Below are 24604 nucleotides of genomic sequence, written 5' to 3'. Positions count from 1 at the left end.
TGATCCAATCCAAAGCCAGGAGCCTTGCGCTTCCTCCTGATCTCCCCCACGTGGGTGCAGGGTCCCAAGGCTTTGGGCCATCCTCGACTGTTTAGGCAAGGACTTAGCCACCAGGTTACCGTGCCGGGCCCGGGATCTAATACTGGCAGCTCCACTTCCCATTCAGCTCCCTGCTTGTGGCCTAGGAAAACAGTCAAGGACGGTCCAAGGCCTTGGGACCTTGCACCCATGTGGGAGACCTGGAAAGAAGCTCTTCCTCTCTGTCTTTCCTCATCTCTGTATATCTGACTTTCCAATAAAAAATAAATAAATCTTTAAAAGAAAAAAAAACTAACCTCTGCATGTCTTTTTACTTTTTGCCATGACTAAATAAAATTTTCTGTTAAAAGAGCAAATCTTACATCAATTATAATTTTAAGCCATAATTTTAAAAACTCTGCAATATTTATTTTCTTAAGCAAATTTCACATTGTTTTTGCTGCCTACATGAACAGAATCTGAGGAATCTGATGGCGCCTTCTTGCACAGCTATAACAGATGAGTAACTCCAATCGCAAATCTCCCTTCCTCCACTTTTTTTTTTTTGAATAAATTATGTTTAAGCTTCTGGTCCAAATTTAAATTCCATTCTGTTAAGAAACGGGGGTATATTTCTAAAGTCACACTTGTACTGAGATAAATTTTCAAAAATAAATCACAAGGATCTCACTGGAACCAGATGGGCTTGGGATTCTGGCTTTTTCTTTGTGTTCCCCAATTTATTCATAGTCATCGGTAGGTTATTTATTACTACAATAGAATAAAGTCAGCATTTATTTCATTCTTGGTTTCTGCAGTTACAATGGTAATAAGAAATTTTGCATGAATAAATGAAATAGAAGAACATCTTATGAAACTGTCTTTCAAATTCTTTGCACCCCAAGTCATGTGGCAAAAAAAAAATGTAATCAAAACCTATTTTTAAGGTTATCACTGAAAATTTGTATACTATTCCACATTGTAATAAGAAGTCATTTTGAAATAAAAAAAAGATCAAAACTCAATAATGATCCACAAACTGACAATTCAGGTTCCGTTTTGTTGAAAGCAATTAATAATAATAAAAAAAAAACAATCTGGCATAAGAATTTTATTCAGCTTTTAGAGTCTTTGGAGAAACTACCCCAGTATTTCAAGTCATCCCTTTGTTTGATGCCCAAAGCTTTCACATCCCGTGGTGAACATACTCAACAGGATTCAGAATGAGAATTCCATATCCTAGAAAACGCGTCCCCCAAAGGTGACAAGGGGATCACTGTGGAACGGTCCGCTCTTCTTCAGGAAGCTTCCAGATGATTTCAGGGTATAAAGGACCTCCTGAAACTCTACTGAGCAGGGTTTGTGACTCACGTAACCTCCAGCTGGGGGACGACTCAATGTCAGAGAGACACCCAGAGACTTACCTGAGAACAGGCATCCAACGTAAGAGACGGGGGTTCATATTTCTTCACCTTACAGCCACTCCTAGAAAGACAGAAAGCAACACAAACGGATTTGGAATCCCGTTGGCCACATTCGAGGGATGGGATGGAGCAGAAAGCAGTGTGTGCAGCGAGAAGCCAAAGCATACAGCGCCACAGGCATCACAAACGCCTACAGCAGACACGCGGAGACAGGTCTTCTGTCTCGGATTCTTCCCCCAAAAGACAGAGGGAGCAAAGAACTCAGACCACGTTCAGTGGGGGTGTTAAGTACCAGTATTCTGACCACTAGCGTTTCTAACCCCCGAGCCAGACATTTGTTTCCTCTCATCTTGGCTTTGACAGTCCCTAGAAGAATCATCACGCTGGACCACAATTTTTACCAGTTCTTTATTCACTAACAGCCACAAAACGCTCCGTGGGGACCGCTCCAGCCTAGACCTGTGTGGTACCAGAACACTGGTCAGCAGAGAGCACGATGGCACTGGAGTAACCTGTTACGGTTCCCCCCGAGCAGGAAGACGAAAGATGAACGCGGGCGCTAGGCCAAGTCTACAACAGGAGAAAGCTTGCACTGCTTGTTTTTTAGGAACTCAGTCATCCAAGAATAATCCAGACTCTGTTCTATTTTAATGAACTTATTAAAATGCCCTACTACCCCTTCCCCCGCCACCCCCCCCCAAAAAAAAAGTCCAAAGGAAAAAAAGGAATTTATAACTTTAGGGAATTTTTGTAACTTTTTATGGAAAAAAAATTAAGTTGCTAGAAAGTGTGTGATTATTGGTTCATGATTTTCGTTCACGAATGCTCTTACTGAATAAACACTACCCTCAACCAACCACCAAACTCAAGTGACTCCAATAAAATTTATGACCTGCTCTGGGCCAGCATTTATCCTACTAAAACAACCAATTATTCCCGACAGTAATAGCAGGGCGGTCTCGCTGTGATGACCTGGGGGCCAAGCCAGCTCCGGGTATTGTCAAAGTACCGCAGGATGCGTGCCAAGCCAGGGGAGTGCAAGCTCTAACAGCTGAGGTAGGGAAGGCCGGGCTCCACTCTCTTCAGCTACAGATCATTGCAAGGCTAAGCTGACTTATGAAGTGGCCAAGGAAATGCAAAAAAAAAAAAAAAACCATCATCAGCTCAAAGTCAGAAGCCAACATGCTGTGTAGCTATGGCCAGGGCAGGGTTGCCAAGCCCCAGGGACAAAGGGAAAACAATTGCGAGAGTACTTACAGCAGAAAACAGAGAAATCGCACTTGCTCAGTGGTCCTGAGGCACCAACAGAGTTGGAGACAGGAAAGAGACAGACAGATGGAGAGAAAAATCATGTGAAGACTGGCGTATTTATCTCTAGTCTGGCAGATGTAAGAGCTGCACATGGCTTTCTACGAGGGAATCAACGAAAACAATGCCATCTTTGTGAACATTAGCCCTGGTGGATAAATGCTCACCAGGACCTCAACTCTAGTGGAACCAGAGTGCCAGAGACGCTCAGAAATGCCACATTTAAGTTTACAGATGAAAGGGAAAGTGCACAATGCTTTCAAGTACATCAAAACAATATTTCATATTGAGCACTTAAGTGCCTAAGAGCTCAGATCAAAGGCGATGCGTGAGTGAAGACAGCCGGCAACGTGTCTGATATGTATCCACGCAACAGTTGGGTTAATGACAGATGGCACAGTGGCTCCATATGATCACGTCGCTGAGTGATGTCACAGCCGTCTTAGTTTGTATGAAAATACTCTGGATGATATTTGCCAGTGGAACTGATTAGTGGTAGATTTCTCAGAATATGTCTCATCATTAAATCGGAAGTTATCATAACTGAACTGCAAACATCCCAGTCGTATCGTGGAGCCTCCATTTTTACAGAAGAATCTGAAAAGCCTATCTGCGCATCTTTCTGAGCTTCTCAAATAATTCCTCATTCTCCCAAGACTCCACTACCACATTTAAGAGGGCATTTCAAAAAAAGCGGAAAAGGAAGTGTAGATAGTTTATTTTCCTGGAAATAAAAAAGTTTGGGACTCGGCACGATAGCATAGTGGCCCTCGCCTTGAACACGCCCCAGGATCCCATATGGGTGCCAGTTCTAATCCCGGCAGCCCCGCTTCCCTTCCAGCTCTCTGTTTGTGGCCTGGGAAAGCAGTCGAGGACAGCCCAAAGCCTTGGGACCCTGCACCTGCGTGGGAGACCCGGAAGAAGTTCCTGGCTCCTGGCTTCGGATTGGCATAGCATCAGCCGTTGTGCTTACTTGGGGAGTGAATCATCGGACCGAAGATCTTCCTCTCTGTCTCTCCTCCTCTCTGTATATCTGACTTTCCAATAAATAAATAAATCTTTTTTTAAAAAAAAGTTTGAAGTGTTTTCCTCATACGTATTTTCCAGGAGTCTTATGAAGAGCTTGCATATGATTGCAATGAAGGGACTTCCCGATGTTACACAAGAAGGCTAGCATTTCTTTCTTATGGAAACAACAAAATGCATTTTCATCATATAAGAAACTTAAGAAGAAATCTGTAAGGTATATGAGATCAAAGACAGAAGGAAAGTGCAAGCAGTTAAGTAAAGGTGGCAGGACACGAGAGAGGCTGCTTTTTGTCACTGAACACAAATTCGGAATAAATGCTCTGTGTCCCCGATTTAATCTTATCTACCATGAGTAAACAGGCTCCAGACCTCCAACACACAACTGAAACGAAGGCTTCCAGAAGGACTCCTTACCACCTTGCAGGCAAAGCCGCCCACTCGGGGGAGCAGTGTCAAGGTAGCAACACGTCCAGCACCCAGGAAACGAACCCACCTCAAACGCCCCAAGAGGACTGTGGGGTCAGCTGACCAGCACTCGCCCACCAGCTGACATACACTCAAAGCACAGGTGTTTCCACTGCAGTCCCTCAGACACGCTGGGGCTGCCGAAGAGCCACCTCCACACTGCTCAAACCTTTTTGTTGCTAACACTAGTACTTTCGTTTTCTAGCCATCTGCGCATTTTCCTTTCTGGTTTAATTTGCTAGGACATCAGGCTGTGACAGTCCATCCAGATTCCCCAAGAAAACCAAAACTGGGGGTTGGGGGAGGGACCACGTCCATCCTGCAAAGACGAGGTGACGAATTCAGTCAGGTTTGACTCATCACTGAACATGCTCTCAATTTTAACAATTCATCTTTCCTAACTAATTGGGAACTACACGTGCAGGCAAGCCTTCCCACCAATACCTCACGGTCACAGTTTCCAACAAACATCACAGTTTTCTGATTAAGCGAAGACTTCCACAAGACCCCTTTTTGGACTATTTACCAACATGCTGTTGACACCTGATAGGTAATTTGTGGCTTCAGAACTATTTTTAACCAGAATCTGAAAGTGATGCTAGCATTGATACTTTACATCTGTCAGTGAGTCCTGACAGCCTGGCTGAGATTCCTAACCACCATGAGATCCCTCCCGCTCTTGTCTCTCTCTCTCTCTCTCTCTCTCTCTCTCTCTCTCTCACTCACACACACACACACACACACACACACACACAATCCATCTACAAAGGGAGGAAAAGAGCTTAGCCCAGTAAGACCAAGATGCAGAGATGAGGTAGAGACCTAAAAAGAAACTCCTGGTGTTTCTGATTCCACATAGGAGTGAAGCTTCGTATTTGTCCTGCTAACCCCAGGTCACTGCCACCACAAGGAGTCAGCTGCGAAGTCACAGGGAACACACAGGACACAACACCCAGCACGCGCTCCATCACTCACGTTATTAAACGCGACTTGGCCTTCTTGGGTGACTCTAAGATCTCATTTACATGATTACCAGTGGTAGAGCAAAAGTCACTGCTTGGTAAAGTCACAGTTGGCTTAAAGGGATCCAGAGATTCGTCAAAGTTATCTGGGTCAAAGTGGTAGGAGCCCTTAGAGGACAGGGGTGGGGAGTTCTGCAGGCTGGAGCGGCTCCCAAAGGGGTTACAGCTGGGGCTATCCCACTGACCAGGGTCTAGCCTGGAGGATGCCAGGGAGAGCGCAGCATCTCCGGCTGCCGGGTCTGGAGGCTGCTCTACACCTACAGGCTTCCTGACAGCTTCTTTTGGTATCTTGGGAGTCAGTTTGTTACCCAGTTTCCTGCCAAGTTTCCTTGGAAGAGCTTTCCTGGCCTCTAAATTTTCCACTTCTTCCGTGAAATCAAACTCAAGCTTCAGAGGTGAGCTCCTCGCCTCCTCTGGCAGCTCAGTCCCTGTGTCCGTGGTGTCGCAGGCGAGAGCACCTGAGATTCCTTTAACTTCGGGCAGTGACTTCGGGATCCTGGAGCCTCCTAGTAAAGAGGGGTTTGGGTTTTCATCCAGTTCCTCGGGACCGCACGGGTAGGATGTCTTAGGGACAGGCACGCCCTCCACAGCCGCTTCCGCTTCTGGGAACTCTCGCCCTATCATTTTCTTTCTGAGAGAGACAGGTTTGGGTTTCCGGAGCTTGCTTCTGCTGGGCACCGGCTCTGCACAGGCGCTTCCGGGCCCGAGATCAGCATCGGTAGAAGCTTCCAGTGTGGCCCCCATGGTGCCTTCTGTCATTGCCTTGTCCTGAATGGCTTCTGGCACGCTGTCCGAGCTACTTACACAGCCATGAGCTACTTTTGTTCCGAGAGCTGCGGGGGTATCCGTGGACTCCTTGGTTTCTATGGAAAACGGCCTCACTACTGAAATCTTGCTACTGTCACGTCCTGGTTCTTCCTTCAAATCCTTGACTGAGTGAGAATCAAAGGCCTGTTGTGGGACCTCATTTTCTGAGGGTCCGGAACAAGTCTCAGACGGACATTGTCCAACCACTTGTGCTACCAGCTGTTCTTCAGCTTCGTGGGATTCTAAAACAAAGCACAAAGGCAATCTCTTTAAAGAATTATCCTGGAATTGATCGCTACTGTCTACTAACTGAATTCACACAAATCCCACTGTTTTTAAAACTAATGCTTTGGGGCCCAGCATGATGGCCCAACTGGCTAACCCTCCTGTGTTTATTATGCATCTCTATGGTTTGGTTAAGGATGACGACACAGCTGCAGAGAGAACAACCTGAAAAGAGCCTTCCTAAGTCAAACTCTGTGTGTGCGAGCATTATCTAGGTGACGTGTGGAGCAATGACACCAATACCCAGTTGGTGAGCAGTACTGGGATGACGGCTGATGTCTGAAATGGGACAACCCTGTGACAGAGTCCTTGACCTAATCAGCACTTTACAGACAGGCACGGAACACAATGGAATGGAACTGAAGTGCTGCCTGCTCACCCCTCTAGGGTTGGAAAACCTTGGGAAATACGCCTCAAGACAGTGAAGATATTTAATGGACACACACACTCAGGCAGCTCAGATTTCTGAAAAATTATACTTGGAAACATCTCAAAGTTATCTTTCCACCAAAAAGACTTAAAACTCATTTTATGTTTTCTTAGAACTTTTACAAAATTTACAAATTTAAGAAATTAGACAAAGGACCGGCATTGTGGGTATAGCGGGAAAAACCGCTGCTTACTATGCCAGCATCCTGTTTGGGTGCTGGCTCCTTCCACTATGCTCCACTTCTGATCCAGTTTCCTGTTGGTGGCCCAAGAAAAGCAGCAGGTGGCCCAAGGGATTAGGCTCTGGCCACCCATACAGGAGACACGGATTAAGCTCCCAACTCCTGGCTTTGGTCTGGCTCAACCCTGACCTTTATGGCCACTTAAAGAGTGAACCAGAGGATGGAAGACCTCTCTCTCTCTCTCTCTCTCTCTCTCTCTGTCTCTCTCTCTCCCACTCTCTTCCAAATAAATAAATATTAGAAGAAGAAAAGAAAGCAGATAAATCGCTACTGTTTATAACAACTTTGAAAAGGAAATTTCCTCCCGTTGCTCCTTCTAGAACAGCTTCATTAAAACACAATCTCAGGTACTTAACTGAATCATTTAAACATTTATCATCTGCAGGGTTGGTGTTACGGTACATGAGGTTATGCTGCCACCTGTGACACTGTCATCCTGTATGGGCACTGAGTTCAAGTTTGAGCTGCTCCACTTCTGAGCCAGCTCTCTGCTGATGCAGCTGGGAAAGCACTGGGGGATGGCCCAAGAACTCGGACACTGCCACCTATGACAAAGGTCTGAATGTAATTCCAGGACCCTGATCTGGCCTGGCCCAAGCCTGGCTACTGCAGCCATTTGGGGAGCAAACCAGTGGCTGTAAGAGCTCTTTCTGTCTTTCCCTCTCTCTGAAACTCTGCCTTTCCAATAAGTAAATATTTAAAACATAATTTAAAACTACTGATTCGCACTAGTCAAAGTTCTCCCAATAACATGTAATGACATCCACACACTAATAAATAAACTATATTTTAGTCAGGCTCTGATTGCGTTATTTTATATGTCTCAATCTCATAAATCCCGTTGTTTTTAAAACTAATGATCTGGGGACCAGCATGATGGCTCAACCAGCTACCCCTCCTTTTGCAAGCACCAGGATCCCACATAGGTTCATGTCTGGCTGCTCCACTTCCCATCCAGCTCCCTAGTTGTGGCCTGGGAAAGCAGTCAAGGATGGACCAAAGCCTTGGGACCCTACACCCATTTGGGAAACCCAGAGGAAGTTCCTGGATCTGGCTTCAGATCCGTTCATTTCTAGCCATTGAGGTCATTTGGGGAGTGAACCACCAGATGGAAGATCTTTCTGTCTCTTTCTTTCTGTAAAACTTCTCTTTCCAATAAAAATAAATAAATTCTTATATATTAAAAAAAAAATCTAATGTTTTGAATCTTTGTAAGTAAGAGCTCACCTGAGTTATTTAATACAGGCAACAGCTAATACCAATGTGCAACTGTTGCTCTGTCTGACTTCAGGGCCTGGCTGTGAAACCTAACATCTTTTTCTTTTACTTTTATTTTTCATGACAGTTACACAGGCTCAGGGACTTTCCTTTAACTCAAACCTAACATGTGTTAGACTCATCTTTCAGTGGCCAGAATAGTTTCCTGTAGTCCCCTTGATTGTCAATATGTGGGATTGAGAACTGTTAAGTTTACATTCAGTTTGGAATTCCTTAGAAAAAAAATCATAGATGGTTGTATTTGTGACCAAAGATAGTTTGCTCAGGGAACTAAGAAACATGACAAAGTAAAGAGGTTAGAATCACTTTTTCGTTTCAGAGAATAAAAAGGAGGGTCAGGTGGAGAACCGCTAGGAAGAAAGCGAACTCCAACTCATCTCGAGGAAGAGAAAACCAACAGAACCAACTCCAGCAAGCAGTGCAGAGAACACAGCTCCCTGTCCATCGGGAACGATGCAGAGCAGGTTCTGAGCCAAGGCCGCTCCAAAAAAGGCTGGCCTTTTTTCTTATGCTTCTGAATTCCTCCTGGACACACACACACACACACACACACACACACACACAGACACAGAGCCATGACTCAAGCAGAGAATGGAAGACAGTCAGGGGACTGAGCAACAGTCCCGGGCTTGCAGTCAGCCAGCCTGAGGGTCCAGTTACTGCAGCAGGGTGGCTTCTCAGTCTCACTGGTGACTTGAAGAGTCTGAGCTAAAAAGATACTTCAGAGCCCTTGCAGAACCCATGCATTCAAAGATGCTCACAGTCACCAGCCAGACTCCTCATCATCTTTAAACACGTCTTCTCAGTGGTTCGCCCATGCATTTCAGTCATTCATTCAACAAATACTTGAGAATTTTTTCTGTTCTGGGCCCTACGCAACAGGGATGTAACAGGAAGCAAAGCCTCTGATGTCACGGTGCGGACTCCAGGAGGGAAGAGACACTGAATAGTCACTGAATGAATGATGGGGCGAAAGGAGCCTGGCAAAAGTCAGAGCAGGATCACAGCCGTAAACCTGCCCTTCTCCTAAGAGCCCCAGGAAGCCACCCAGTGCTTCTAAACTGCAGGGAATATAGTCCGATTTATGCTCCGAACAGCCCACACCTGTAGCAAAGAGGAAACCGCCCAGAAGGCAGTCAAAACGGAACAAGAAAAACGGTCAAGCGTGTTGTTCTGGGAGCTTTGATGACAGTGTTACCAATGCATGGGGAAAAAAAGCTACCAGCATTTGAGAGAAAAGAAAACAGAACAAGGAAGTTAGATGGATAAGGGTTGGTGCCCAGCTGGACCCAGGACTGAGGCGGAGCGAGGTAATCAAAGAGAATGCCGAAGTTTTTGGCTTTCGAAACCAGAAGATGTTGAATATCGTTTTGCTGAGATCCAGGGAAGACTAGTCAAAGTTCTGGAGGGCTGCTGCAGTGAAGCCGTGACTTCGGCCCCGGATCGGCCGCAAGCTGCTCTGGCTGTGCAAGGGAAGCGCCGAGCAGGCGGCGAGCTCAGAAAGGTCTGCCAGGAACAACACCGGATGTAGATGACCACACGCGCTGACCCTGTCACTGTCAGTCTTCATTCCCCAAGTCCATCTTTGAGCCAACACAGATGACATATGAACGTCTAATAACAGTTAATTTTGAACAAAAAAATTCACTTAAACACATTAATTCCATTAATTTAACCACCTCCATAGATGAAAAGAGTGATGTTACTGACAATGGCACCATAACTTGAGATGGACATGTCCAAATATGCTGTAGGAGCATATGCAAATATTAATGAGACAGTGTCTGGAGTCTGCTTTAAAAATATTTAAATGGCAGAGCCCTGCACCTTCCTCCACAGCGGCCCCAAGCCCTCCTCTTAGATCCTTCTCTCAACCATCTCCACCAGCATCTCACCACACTGGGGGCCCAAACTCTAGACAGGAGGAGCGTGTGCCTCCAGAGACGGGCAGGCCAGGAGGCATCCAGCTGGAAAAGGGACACACTTCCTGGTGGAGGGCAGGAGCGCTCAGCCCAGCCCAGTCCCGCCCCACCAGCACTGTCCTTGCATACCTACAGCCCACCATGAAGGGTCTACAGCTGTGCCATCCCACACTCCTTTTTCCATCTACACCTCCAAGGGGGCAGGCTGAGCTGGGCAAACAGCTGACGGCTTCACTGTCACATGGCCTTCTGAGTTGCGTGGCTGGGAATCGAGAGGTTGAACCAGCTGTTCGGGTGGGTGTCATAGGAGCCTAACCTGTGATAACATACAACGCTCTTTCAACCCTGCGGTGTGGGTTGGAGAAGGAAAACGCCCCGCTCATCTGGCTCCAGGCCGCTGCTCCAGCAGACCTGCCTGGTCGCTTCTCGGCCAACCCAGGCCAGATGCCAAGTAAACAAAGTTGCCCACAGCGTGGCAGTGTGGCACGCTAATCCTCCACCTGCTAATGTGACACCCTCTATGGGCAATGCTTCATGTCTCAGCTGCTCCACTTCCAATCCAACTCTGCTCATAGCCTAAAAGCACTGACGAATGGCCCAAGTCCTTGGGACACTATACCCACGTGTGAGGCAAGGGAGAACCTCCTGGACCTCCCAGCTTTGGGTCATTTTAGCTCTGGCCATTGTGATCATTTGGGGAATGAATCAGGACCTGTCTCTCTTTCCTTCTCTCTAAAATCTGCCTTTCAAATAAAAATAAATAAGTCTTTAAAAAAAAAAATAAGAACAGAGCAAATGAAGGTGTTCAGTCCTGTATTTCAGCACCGCAGGCCCCTGTTGCGCCCCTCCCTATCGCCCAGTAGAGCATCTTCCATTACCAATAGAAAGTTCTAACAGGGCAGCAGGAAGGATGGCAGGGGTCTGTTTGCTCACTTGTGCCAGTCCAGGGAGCTACAGGGACATATAACAAGGCAAAAAGCAAAACAACCAAACTAACCGCAGAACTCAGACAGCTTTGTCTGGGCGTGAGCGCAGCTGCGCATTCACCGTCAGCCAGCAAGTGCCCAGGTATCAATCGATCACACTAACACAGCCCTGTCCGGAAACAGACCTAAACAGCAGGGACCACACACAAGTAACTCCAGTAGGCCGAGCAGTCCCAGTCTAGCCGGGCCCAGCTCCCCAGCTCCCTCCATCAGGCATCCTGGCCACAGCCGTCAGTGCCTGCTTTGCATCTGAAAGCATGTTATATAACCAACCTACTTTTATATGCCTTCCGATTTTCACAAAAAATCCTGTGTTCCCTTAAGAATCCCCTTCCTGGGAGCTGAAAAGCTCGCTCCCTAGAATGCACTGATGAATCTGACTGTGACAAGCACAGCACTGCCTGGCGGCATGGTGAGCACAGACAGTTAGAGATTAGATCAGAAGGCGAATTCAAAGCAAACACAAAGGAAATCCAGAAATAGACCAACGGTTCCACTTGTGCTGCATTTACTGCTCCTAATGAAACTCTTCCTTTCAACAACCAGCCTTCCCCAGATCTGAAAGGTTCTCTCAATCACCCACGGCTCTCTCAAGCAGAAGATGCCTTGGAGGTTTACTCCGCAAAAATTATTCTTCTTTTTTTTAAGATTAGTTTATTTTTATTACAAAGTCAGATATACAGAGAGGAGGAGAGACAGAGAGGAAGATCTGTCTGATGAGTCACTCCCTAAGTGACCTCAACTGCCGGAGCTGAGCCAACCCAAAGGCAGGGGCTGGGAGCTTCTTCTGGTCTCCCACCCGGGTGTAGGGTCCCAAGGCTTTGGGCCATCCTCGGCTGCTTTCCCAGGCCACAAGCAGGGATCTGGGTGGGAAGCGGGTCTGCTGGGATTAGAACCAGCGCCCACATGGGATCCCGGCTTGTTCAAGGAGAGGAGTTTAGCTGCTAGGCCAAGGTGCCGGGCCCAGCAAAAAATATTCTTATGTAAAAATCTTTTTTAAAATATTTTTAAAAGAAAAGCCATGGAATGCCAATATTTTAGGATTGAGGTAAACAGTTTTGACATTCCAGTCTATGCTCCGGAATGTTAAAAATATACTAGGTTAAAATGCAACTTTATGAGAAACCTTGAATGCCTTAGAAGGGGAAATGCCATTATTGCAACATGTGTTTTGAAACTGAGAGAAATGTATTCAATTATTACATGTGGGCAATCTACCCCGCTAACTGCTTACATGTATAATTTCATTTAAGATACATTTTCCAAATAAAAGCAGTCGTTTTCAGAAGTTCTGTGCTGTGTTGGGATAAACTCATCGTAACTGTGAAACTGAGTCCGGGCCCCTAAAGCCTCTGACGCAGACGTGGCCAGGTCCCGGCCGCTCGCCCTCAGCGGGCAGCACCTGCCTTCTAACTGGTGACCTTCTAAGAGAGTCAACTCCTTACTAAACATAAATGCTCTCAATTAAGGGAGTGCCACAGCATCAGGCCAGCAGCATAGGAACCCAGATCACAAGACACGACATGACCTCCGTAGTTCACATCAAATCCTAGACTTTGCATGAAGTTCAAACCCTGATCAAACAATCAGTGTCCCCAAAGACCCCAGCCAGGCCCACGTCTACTACCAGGCCATCACAGCATCTTTAGAAGGACACGCTGGTCTCCCATGGCTGCCCAATCTAAAGACTTGAACACCGTGGCCCGAGCAGACACCCACACACGAGCTGATCAGGCAGTGCTCAGCCTCAGCTTTCATCTCTAAAATTCGCTATTCCTCGGGGAGTCTGGGTACCGCCTGATAACTGCCCACTGCCTGCTCTGCACACTGCCAAGGCATGCCTTCCCCCACCCGGCCGTTAGGAAGCAGCAGGCAGCATGCCATTTCACTCCTGCGCACACTGTCCATTACTTTCCCTGGGACCACACAGCTGACCAGTAGCTGCCCAGCATCACACGAGAGGATCCTAACACACCTGGATAAGATCAAAACTCAAAACTGGAGAGAAGGTTTCCACGACATCCTCCTAAGGTTAGCGATCTTCAGTCAGGGAGAACTAAATCGGGAAAGATCTGTCTGCATCTAGCACTTTAGAGTTGACATTATTTCCAAATAGGTTTGACTTTCCTCTGGGGCTTTATCTTACAGAAATAAATAACTTTTTTGAGAAGCAGCATGACAGAAAGCAAGCCTGCATCTGCTGGTTCACTCTCCAAATGGTCACAATGGGTGGGCCAGGCGCAAGGCTCCATCTGGGTTTCCCACTTGGTCACCTTTTTCTGCTTTCCCAGGTGTGTTAGCAGAGAGCTGTACTGAAGGTGGGGCAGCCAGGGCTGGGCGTGGCAGCCTAGCGGCTCAATGCTCACCTTGCATCCTCTGGGATCACATATGAATTTCGGTTTGTGTCCTGGTTGCTCCATTTCCCTTCCAGCTCCCTGCTTGTGGCCTGGGAAAGCAGGGGAGGATGGGCCAAAGCCTTGGGACCCTGCACCCATATGGGAGACCTGGAAGAGGCTCCTGGCTTCAGAAAAGCTCAGCTCCAGCAGGTGCAGCTACATGATAAACCAGCAGACAAAAGGTCTTTCTGTCTATATCTCCTTCTCTATATAAATCTGTGTTTCTAAATAAATAAATAAATAAATCTTTCTAGTGGAGCATCCAGGATTCAAACTGCTACTCCAGCATGGGCCACTGGTAACACGGGTAGTGGTTTAACCCTCTGTGCTGTAACACTGGCCCATGGAGTTTAACTTCATAGCAAAATCACTTGTGTGTGGCTCACGCTGTAGTGTACACCTTCGCCTGCAATGCCACCATCCCATACAGGCACTGATTCAAGTCCCAGCTGTTCCACTTCCAATCCAGCTCCCTGCTGATGCAGCTGGGAAAGCAGTGGAAGATGGCCCAAGTGTTTGGGCCCTGCCACCTGCCTGGGAGAATCAGATGAAGCTCCTGGCTTTGCTGAAGCCACTTGGGAAGTAAAGCAGCAAATGGAAGATTTATCTATTTTCCCCTCTCTTTTATTTCACCTTTTAAATAAATAAAACAAATATACACAGTCTGTGATCTTCAGGATCTATCCAACATCTCCTCTCCTTTAGCTATGGATAGCTCCGTTTATGCGTTTCTAGATAACTGATATGACAACTGAGAAAGGTGCCAAAACTGAGACGAGCTTCTTGTAGCTCGCAGACATACAGGCTCTCCTGCTAACCTCAAATCCAAGCAATTGCAGGACAGCAAAGAGCGAGCACATGGCTATAGGTTGGGTACTTTCTGCTCTCTCCCTGCCACCCTCTAGGCGAAGGGATGAGATTTAGTTGCAAAAATTCCTCTGGGAGCCAAATGCTGTGGCACAATGGATAAAGTGACCGTCCAAGATGCCAGTTCGAGTTCTGACTGCTCCACATCCAAAATGGCTCCCTGTTAGTGCCTTAAGCCAGCAGTGGAAGATGGCCCAGGTGCTTGGGCTCCTATACCCACATGAGAAACCCAAAAGAAGCTCCTGGCTCCTGTCATTAGACCAGCCCAGCTCAGGCTGTTGCTGCCATCTGTGAAGTGCATCCATAGATGAAAGATGCCCCCTCTCTGTCAACTTCTCACTCACTCTAACTCTGCTTTCAAATCAATAAATAAATCATAGAACAAAACAAACACAACTATTAAACACCTCACATACCTATGGGCATTAGGCCTAGCAATTAAGCCACTGGTTAATTTCATCACGGAGTTTCCAGGTTGTATCCCAACTCCACTCCCGATTCTAGGTTCCAGCTGATATACCCCTGGGAGGCAGCAGGCTCCCCAGTGCTATGGATCCCTGGCACCCACATGAGCCATAGCACTGAACTGCTGGCTTCTGGTTCTGGCCTAGCCCAGCCTGGCCACTGTTTTTATTTTAAGATTTATTTTACTTATACTGGAAAGTCAGATGTACAGAGAGGAAGAGGGACAGAAAGATCTTCTGTCCGCTGATTCACTCCCCAAGTGGCCACAATGGCCAGAGCTGAGCTGATCTGAAGCCAGGGGCCAGGAGCCTCTTCTGTGTCTCCCACACGGGTACAGGGTCCCAAGGCTTTAGGCTGTCCTCCCTTGACTGCTTCCCCAGGCCACAAGCAGGGAGCTGGATGGGAAGCAGGCTGCTGGGATTAGAACCGGCACCCATATGGGATCCCGGTACACGTAAGGCAAGGACTTTAGCCTCTAGGCTACTGTGCCAGACCCAGCCTGGCCACTATTAACACTTGGGAAATGAACCAGCAGATGGTAGCTCTCTCTCTTCCTCTCTCAACTAAATAAAAGTTTTAAAAAGAAATTCCTAATAGTGCAGTTAACTTTCTGAGTTGGTGAACATGTAAAAGTGTGAAGGCACCTGAGAAAGCATGGAAACCGCCCTGCCCCCTGCATCCTTCAACATGACTGTTCCGGGGCTTCATCCTTGATAATAAACCCATACACCAAAGCAAAATGTCCTCCTGAGTTGTCCTTGTGAATCACCAAACTAGGGGGCGGTCACGGGAAAGTTCCAAGCTCGCAGACAAGTCAGACGCAGACGCAGTTGGAGACCTGGCGCTGGTGTCTGATCTGAGGTCAATGTTACAGGACTGAACCCTTGCATCCTCTGGAGTCTGATGTTAACTCCACGTAGGTAGGGTGCGCACTGAGCTGTTGAATGGAGAATCGGAGCCTCTCTGTCCTCACTGGGAGAGGTGATTACAGGATCGCCACACAACTCCACAGGCTGCAGTGTGTCTCATAGGGAGCTGACCTCTGACAAGCAGAGACCAGGACCCCTAGTTATTACCAAAACTCTGCCTCTGCCCCTTAAGGCCACAAAAAAGAGCTGTGAGAGCTGCAGACATGCCTCACACCTTGGAGGGCTGGGCACCTAGAGCTTGCAAATGTAATGTGAATACAGTACTAAGAAACGCTATATAAAGATCCAACGTCAGCACTTAACAACTAACAAGTAGCTTTGTCAGAATCCGAATTCCTAAAATCAAATACAGAATGTCTTCTAAGATAATCGCCCAGGCAACCAGGGTGCTTATACTGCGCAGCTTACACTGTGCCAGGTAGAGGCACCAAAGAATCCAAAACAAGCATAAGGCGCTAGAAATCTCACCCAAGCCCTTAGGGAGGAGAGTCAAGTGCTGCGTCCTGGGGCAGGAAGCACCATCTTCCTCTGTGATCAGCAGGTACCAGATCACAACGGACGCAGTGCTGCCACCACTGGACTTGTCACGCTCAGGGAGTCAGTTTGTGGTGTCATCACCTTCCCTTTCCACATGAATTACTGTTTAAATTTGCCTTCACGTGCAGAACCAATGACCCCAAGAACCCACAGAAATCTCTAGAAACGTTATACAATTACTCGTGAATGTCACCTAGACTGTAATTTTACGGGAACTCCAGATGCACCTCAAGCTGAGAGGAGGAGGGATGGATGTGTACAGCACCTCTAAGGCACCGGCTACAGAGATGGGAGAAGCAGGGACTAGACCAAGCTCAGAACTTCCTCCCAGAAGGAAACAGCTGGTCCTAGTGCTAGCTAAGAGCTAAACCAATCAGAGCCTGAAGCTGACTTCCTGATGGAGCACTAGTAGCCTTATACCTTGACATCACAGAATGTTCTACCCAACTATGCACAATAGAGAGAGAGGTCTGAAATCACCGTAATTGTTTTAACCCAATCCTAGCCCATATCCCTTAGTAACAAGAGCAACACTCTCCCCTGGAGTGCACATCACAGAGGAGAAGCATAGAGCAAATGTTAAATCAACTGCAGAGTGTGGAGACATTGGCCTGCTCCTTTCAGTGTTACTGGTTTTAACTTTCTTGGAAGGCCGAGAGAGAGCCCCCATCTGCTGCTGCTTCACTCCCCAAATGGCACAACTACGAGGGCTGGGCCAGGCCAAAGCCAAGAGCTCGGAACGCCATCTGGGTGCCCGACACGGTCAGGCTGGGACCCAGGTGAGCACATTACCGTCTGCTGCCTCTTAGGGTGAGCATCAGCAGCAGGCTGGAATTAGACGGGGAGCCGAGGACTGGCCTGGTGGCACAGCAATGCCTTCACCTTGTGAGGGATGCTTTGTGTCCAGGCTGCTCCAATTGAGATTCAGCTCCCTCCCAATGGCCTGAGAAGGAACACAGAACTGCCCAAGTGCATGGGACCCTGTCACCTGTATGAAAGTCCCACGAGAACCTCTTGACTTCCATGTGGTCCTGTCCTGGACACTGCGGCCATCTGCAGAGTGAATCAGAAGGAAGGTACCTCTCTCTTCCTCACCCAACTTCTTCCTCTCTAACTCTTCCAAATAAGCAAACCATTAAAAAAAAAAAAAGGGAGCCCAGACTCTACATGGGCACTCTGACAAAGGTGCCATTATAACCACTGCACCAATGCCTGCCCGTGTTCCTTAAAAACAAACAAAAAAAATGTTACTATGAATAACTATACTAAAACTAAAATATCAGACAATTGAGGTAAACCCAATTCTTAGAAAAACAGATTTACTTACTCAGGGAAAAAAGAATCTGAATAGATGTAAAATAGAGAATAAACTGAAAAATTACTCCCTCCACAGACATAAGCAACCTAGACCAGATTAATGAGGTATGCCAAATATTTAAAGAATAACAATTATTCATAAACTATTCCAAAAAATACTGGAGAAGGAAATAGTTTCCAATTCATTCTATCAAGACAAGATGAGGAAAAAAAAACTATAGATCACTTATCTCTTATGGGTTATATGTGTAAAAATCTTCAATAATATCCTAACAAACCAAATCTAGCAACGTGCCTAAAGGATAATGAACCATAAACAAATGGAATTCATCCTACAAACCCAAGATTGTTTCAACGTTTAAAACCAACTAATGTAATACATCTATGAACAGAGAACAAAATCCATATGATCATCTCAGTATACGCAGAAAAATCATGCGACAAAATATAATATTCTTTCACTTAAAGACTTGCAGACTAGGAAAAGGGAAGCTCTTCTTGAGAAAGGGTGTCGAATAACCGTAACATGCAAAAACCATGTGAATTCCTATACAAGTACATTCTGAAAAGTCCCACCTTTACATAGTATATCTGCAGTGAAAACTCCAAGAAGAATAAAAACAATTCAATTTGTAATGGTGTAAACATGAACTACAGGACAACTGATTAGATAACATTTGCATAAGAATAACTGATTGGATATCATTCCAATGAGCACTGATTGCATGAGAACAACTGATTGTGCATACAAAACACAGAGGTGCTTCCTCCCTAGCAGAAATGCAAATTCCTCAAAACCCTCCTCCCTCCAAGACCCTCAGCCCGGATGCTGTTAATAAACTTTGGTTACTGACCACCAGAATACATTCAATATGTGTACTTTATCAGGCTCTGTACATAAAGTCCATCACTGCCAGAGAGCAAACAATTAACAAAATACTTACGAATGAATTTAAAAAGAAGAAAAACAAGCATTATTACAAAACAAGGAATTACAAAACAAGGAAGTAATTAAAGAAGGTGGGAGAGGAGACCCATTGGTGGCTCAACAAGCTACTCCTCCACGTGCAAGTGCCAACACCCCATATGGGCAATGGTTCATGCCCTGGTTGCCCCGCCTCTGATCTAGCTCCCTGTTGGGGTCCTGCAGTGGATGTGGGGGACACGAAGGTGTGAAGAGTATTGTTCCATTGCAGGCAGGGCCGCAAGGAACTTCCCACCTTCTTTTGCACCTTCTTTTGCATGGACACCGGACCACCCTGCGGAAGAATTCTAATCCATCCAGGCCTTGTTTGCTACTGTGAGGTTGGCCTTTTACTCAATGTGAGCTTGGAGGTTAATGTCAATATAATGTCTTGCAAAAGGGCCTTCTATTATTCCTACTGTCTTGTCTATCCCCATTGACCTTATGCTAATCAAGGGACCTATTTTTAGGCTTTCATTCTTTCCTCATTCTTTAGGTTCCCCTTTTCTTTGTGATACAAGATTGAGTTGTAGGATAAGAATTCTAGCAGGAACTTCTATTATTTTTAGGTAAAATTAATGGTAGAATTATCCTTAGAAATACCCACTTGACCATGATGTAAAAAGTCTGAGCCAGAGTTTGACTGATTTTGTATAAATAAAGCGGACAGCTTTCCCACATTGTCCATCATGATCATGAAATCCTAGTGGTCCGTCTTTCTTTCCTCTTTGCGCCTCATCCACGCACGCTTCGCGAGTTCTGAACCCAGCTGAAGCTGGACTCTGGCAGTTCCCTGCTCATGGCCTAGGAAGGCAGCAGAGAATGGCCAAAGTCCTTGGGACCCTGCACTGATGTGGGAAGCTCCTGGCTTCAGATTGGCTCAGTTCGAGCCACTGCAGCCATCTGGACAGTGAACCAGCAAATGGAAGTTCATTTTTGCCTCTCTCTCTCTGTGACCCTTTCAAATAAAAACAAATAAAATCTAAAACAATAAAAACAAACAAAAAAAAGAAGGTGGGAGAGACATGGCATAATGGTTAAGCCCACTTTGGGGATGCCTGCTTGAGAACTGAGTCCTCTTTGTTTTCTGATCCAGCTTCCTCTTAAGGCACCAGGATGGCTACAGGTGGCAGCCTACCATCCATACACAAGCCCTCCGTGGAGTTTCTAGCTCTAACTTCAGCCTAACCCAGCCGCAACCATGGAGCAGTAGATGGAAGATACATATCTATCACAAATAAACAGATGAGTTAAAAAAAAAAAGGCTCGGACCTGAAGCAGTGGCCTTGGGGCTAAAGTCCTCGCCCTGCATGCCCTGGGATCTCACAAAGGTGTCAGTTCATATCCTGGCTGTTCCACTTCCCATCCAGCTCCCTGCTTGTGGCCTGGGAAAGCAATAGAGGATGGCCCAAAGCCTTGGGACCCTGCACCCATGTGGGAGACCCAGAAGAAGCTCCTGGCTTCAGATAAGCTCAGTTCTGGCTGTTGCAGCCACTCTAGGGAGAGTGAACCAGCAGATGGAAGCTCTTTGTCTCTTTTTCTCCCCATAAACCTTTTCAGTAAGACCAAACAAACCTTTTTTTTTAAGTGAGGTACAAATAGGACAACAGTCAATCCTATAAAATAGCTGAACCTTGAAAGATTATAGTAAGTGAAAATATCTAGTCTAAAAAGATCACAAATTGTGTGACCTACAAGAATCATCCAGAATAAGCAGAGGGCCAAGATAATTTATCAGTTACCTAGGACTGTGGGGTGGGACAGAAGGGTGATGGAACACGAATGATAACAGGCAGAAGTTTCTTTAGGAGTAACCAAAGTCTAAAATTAGTAATAAAAGTCTAAAATCAGGCTGTTACACAATTCTGATGTTGTAACAAGAAACCACTGATGTGTATACCTTCAGAATGGTTGACTTAAATGGTGTGTAACTGTATCTCAGTAAACTTAAAGAGAAAACAAGGGAAAATATGGCATGGATGCGCAACTCGTGAGACAAGGGTGTAGGCTGTCCCAAGAGCTGGCTGCCTCACGCAGACTTACATAGTAGAAGGTGCTTTAAGCAGTTTCACGTTGGGCCCCGGCGCCATGGCCTAGCGGCTAAAGTTCTCACCTTGAACAAGCCCAGGATCCCATATGGGCGCCGGTTCTAATACCAGCAGCCCAGCTTCCCATCCAGCTCCCTGCTTGTGGCCTGGGAAAGCAGTCGAGGACAGCCCAAGGCCTTGGGACCCTGCACCCATGTGGGAGACCCATAGGAAGTTCCTGGCTCCTGGCTTCAGATAGGCATAGCGTCGGCCGTTGCGCTCACTTGGGGAGTGAATCACCATAAGGAAGATCTTTCTCTGTCTCTCCTCCTCTATGTATATCCGCCTTTGTAATGAAAAATAAATAAATCTTTAAAAAAAAAAATAGTCTCCCGTCACCCGTGGAGGCACACACTTGCCAGTTTTTAGGATTCATCGTCACATCAGTTTGGAGTTGTCAAGCTCACTTGAGGAAGCCCACAAAGTGCTAGATAAATCCTATTTGCAGAAACTGACGAAAATGACATCATTCCTGTCATCCCCAGCTTAGGGCAAGCACAGGAAGCCAGCTGGAGGTATGACTACTGCCAAGCCCCAGAAGCTTTTCATTGCTGCTTTACTCTGTATTGGGGTGAGGGGCTAATCTTGATATTGGATGTCTTCCCAACCCTCCCTGTCTGGTGCCGCCTGGGGTGCCCTGGAAATCAGAAGCTCTGGGAAACAGAACCTGGCTCAGGCTCTCCAGTCTTAGCTCCACAGGAGCCCTGCTCCCAATGCCCCTACATATTCAAGAAGCAGAAAGCCACTGCGCATACAGGAGGTGGCTCCATTGCTGTCCCCAGCTGACTGTGTCACCACATTGTATTTTTTGAAGTAGTCAGCGGCAAAGCCTGTGGACTCTACACTAAGAGCTGGATGGAGGATTAACATCTATTCCTTGTCTGCCCCTTACCCTCTGACGGCCCCACTCGGCTTCCCAACCCCTTCTCTCTGCGATGAATCACCAGTCGGGGAGTGTGACTGGGCACTAACTAGCACCAATGCCTTTCTGCTCAGTGGTCCCGCCTGAGCAGACTGCACATAAGGTCTGTGTTAGCACATGCGCCTACACTCAAACTTTTAAGAAGAGTGTTTTCAATGTTTCATGTCCGAGTTTCCCATCCCTCTGGCTCTCACTGTGAAAAGTCTTCTCAGCCACTTAGTCAAGGGCATCGACCTTAAAACAGGGAAGCAGGCAGCGTGTTGTCCAGGGACTTGGGGAGAACTGCTTGGTGTGGGCTGCCCAACTCCCGTTCCCCTGACAGGAGTCCGAGCCACGCCAGAGCACAGGAGCAAGGGGCAGGGAGTTCCAGGTGGGTGTGGCAAAGCAGGCATCTACCTCACCTTTTTAAACTAATGCCCTTTGCTAAGTGGCAGAGAACACGCATATATGTAATGCCCATTTCAACTCCCGAGCAACTCAAACATGACACTGAAAACAGCCCTCTCTGGATACTTGCATTTCCCGTTAGGTACGATTTAATGTTAGGATGTGTTTATCATCCAAAACAGAAAACACACACAGGGCCCTAACAGAACAAACAGACTGTTCAAATCCTTCCTTCCCAGACTCCCAAGAAAGTACCACGAAAAAACACACTACCAGAAGCTAAGGAAGGACAGGTTTAGCTGCTTTCTGCAAGAGGCAGGGCAGCAGCTGCCTGCTGCTCTCCTAAGATAAGCAGCTAACTCCCAAAAGAGGCTCATTCAGGTAAAGAATAATCTGGAAATCCATTCAAATAAACTGAAAAGGTTTGCACTCAGAATGCACAAAGCACTTCACATTTCCAAAAGCCTGCTCTATGCTATTTCATTAAAGAGAGAGAGAGAGAGGCTCAAACTTTATCTTCTGAAGCCCAAGATTATACAGTAGAAGGGTGGGGCCCACTAATCTGCCAGCCTGGAAACCAAGGGAGACAAGGAACTTGCCCTGTCTCAGCTCACTCCGGGGCTCCACTTGTCTGAGGTTAAACCTGCCACTTAGCAGAAACCCCTACCGCAGACACGAGAGGTCACAGAAGACCCTCCCCTGCGGGACTTCTGCCCAGACCCCCTAAACTCTTGCAGCAGGAAAAGCGAGGGGAGCAAGAGCACGTGCGAACAGATGGGACTCCATTGCAGAGATCTGAAATCGTGTAACTTCAATCCCTTGCTGCCAAACAACCGCCCTGTGCAATCTCTTCAGAAATAATTACTGGAGGATTCAAAATACCAACCGCCTCTCTCTCAAAGTAGCAAAACACCCACACAGAGCCAGGCAGCTGATGCTAGATAAAGAAAAACCAGAGGAATGTCAGCGAGAGGAGCCTCCTTGACAGAGCAACGCTGCTGAGCACGCCAGGTGCCGATGGTGCCAGGACAGAGGACCAGGCCCCGAGGACCATGTCGCTCCTGCACAATGAGGAAGAGGATGGGAGAGGCGCAGAGCGATCTCGAAGCAGCAAGATGAAAACTACACCCCGGTCTACACTTCGTTAAAGCGAAAAAGGCCCGGAAACACACCCACACGCTCACCATGCCCAGAGTCCCTCTTGCTTTGGGCTGATCTGTTTTCGTCAAAGGGAGAGATGGTGGAAATCAGAGCATGACTTCTGAGACCACGTCTCCAAAGACATCACAGTTTCTTTTGCTGGCTCTTGGATCACCACTCACTCTATGGGCGGCTAGCCACCGCATAGGGAAGACTGCAGTAACCCTGAGCAGTGGTCCACATGGGCAGGGACTCGGCCTCCCAGCAGCCAGCACTGACTGACCAGGCTGACAGCGAACCAGCTACAACAGGCTCCTCTGGCCTCAGCCAAGTCGGCTCATGACTGCAGGCCAAGCTTTTGTCTAAAGTGCATTCAATTTTTTAAAAAAAAGATTTATTTATCTTTGGGCCTGTGCACCTTGGCCTAGCAGCTAAAGTCCTCACCTTAAACAAACCCGAGATCCCATATGGGCATTGGTTCTAATCCCAGCAGCCCCACTTCCCATCCAGCTCCCTGCTTGTGGCCCGGGAAAGCAGTTGAGGATGGCCCAAAGCCTTGGGACGCTGCACCCACGTGGGAGACCCAGAAGATGTTCAGATTGGCGCAGCATCGGCCATTGCGCTCACTTGGGGAGTGAATCATCAGACAGAAGATCTTCCTCTCTGTATATCTGACTTTGTAATAAAAATAAATATATTTTTTAAAATAAATAAACAAACAAATAAATAAAAAAAATAAAGAGCTGAAATAGAAAGCTGTTGGTCGGCTGGGTGGGAGTGTGTGATGGGAAAGTTGGAGACTGGATCATGGAGATTGATCACATTCTCATTTCTGGTAAGAACACAGCAGAGGCGACCTGGCTGGCAAGGAAGGTACAGGTACAGTTTTCATTTATGAACTAATAAAATATTCTTTTCTGTTTATTTATAGGAATAAATGAACCGCATTATTTATAAGAAATTCTAATAAAGCAATCCCTTGTTGAGGATGAGAAAAGGATGTCAACCTGAAGTCCCAGGAGAGAGACACTTGTAAATTTGGATGTGGTATTTTAATGCCTAGTTCACTGCTATTACCCTGGTAGTCTGGCCATCCTGAAGCTAATTCCCTGGGGCCCTAGTCATACTTATAAGACCTCATAAAATTAGACTCCTGTTAAAGGGGGGGGGGGGGGCTGGTGAACTCACCTTTAACAGCAAAGTCTTCCTAGGCACAACTTGAACAGTCAGGAAGCAATCTACCAACTTTAGTTATCCAATTCCCACCAAGAGGCTGTTCTGAGCGATAGCACAGGATCTCCTATCACTAGTCTGGGGCCAGGAGATACAGGAGACAGCACCAAAATGGGTTACACGCCCAGGCTTCAGGAGACGGAGC

The 24604-nt window shown here is 46.9% G+C and overlaps 1 protein-coding gene across 14 annotated transcripts in view; it reads right to left on the bottom strand.

Annotated features, from left to right (window-relative positions):
- The window catches only part of TACC1 (transforming acidic coiled-coil containing protein 1), a 105482-nt gene that overhangs the window by 30056 nt on the left and 50822 nt on the right, over positions 1 to 24604 (bottom strand). For 7 of the 14 annotated variants that reach the window (XM_040970352.1, XM_040970362.1, XM_040970379.1 and 4 more), the window contains exons 3-4: positions 5220 to 6315; positions 1443 to 1503 (exon numbers count right to left, since the gene is read on the bottom strand). In XM_040970352.1, the coding sequence (XP_040826286.1) occupies positions 1443 to 1503; positions 5220 to 6315 (1157 nt within the window). Of the gene's footprint in view, positions 1 to 1442; positions 1504 to 2699; positions 2736 to 5219; positions 6316 to 24604 lie in introns of all 14 variants that reach the window. The other 7 variants (XM_040970420.1, XM_040970398.1, XM_040970410.1 and 4 more) reach the window with 4 other exon arrangements.

The sequence above is a fragment of the Ochotona curzoniae genome, unplaced genomic scaffold, assembly GCF_017591425.1.
Source record: "Ochotona curzoniae isolate NIBS_2020 unplaced genomic scaffold, NIBS_Ocur_1.0 contig_1976, whole genome shotgun sequence".
Lineage (NCBI taxonomy): Eukaryota > Metazoa > Chordata > Mammalia > Lagomorpha > Ochotonidae > Ochotona > Ochotona curzoniae.
The sequence above is the reverse complement of the archived record's forward strand: the minus strand, read 5'-3'. Positions and strand labels throughout refer to the sequence as shown.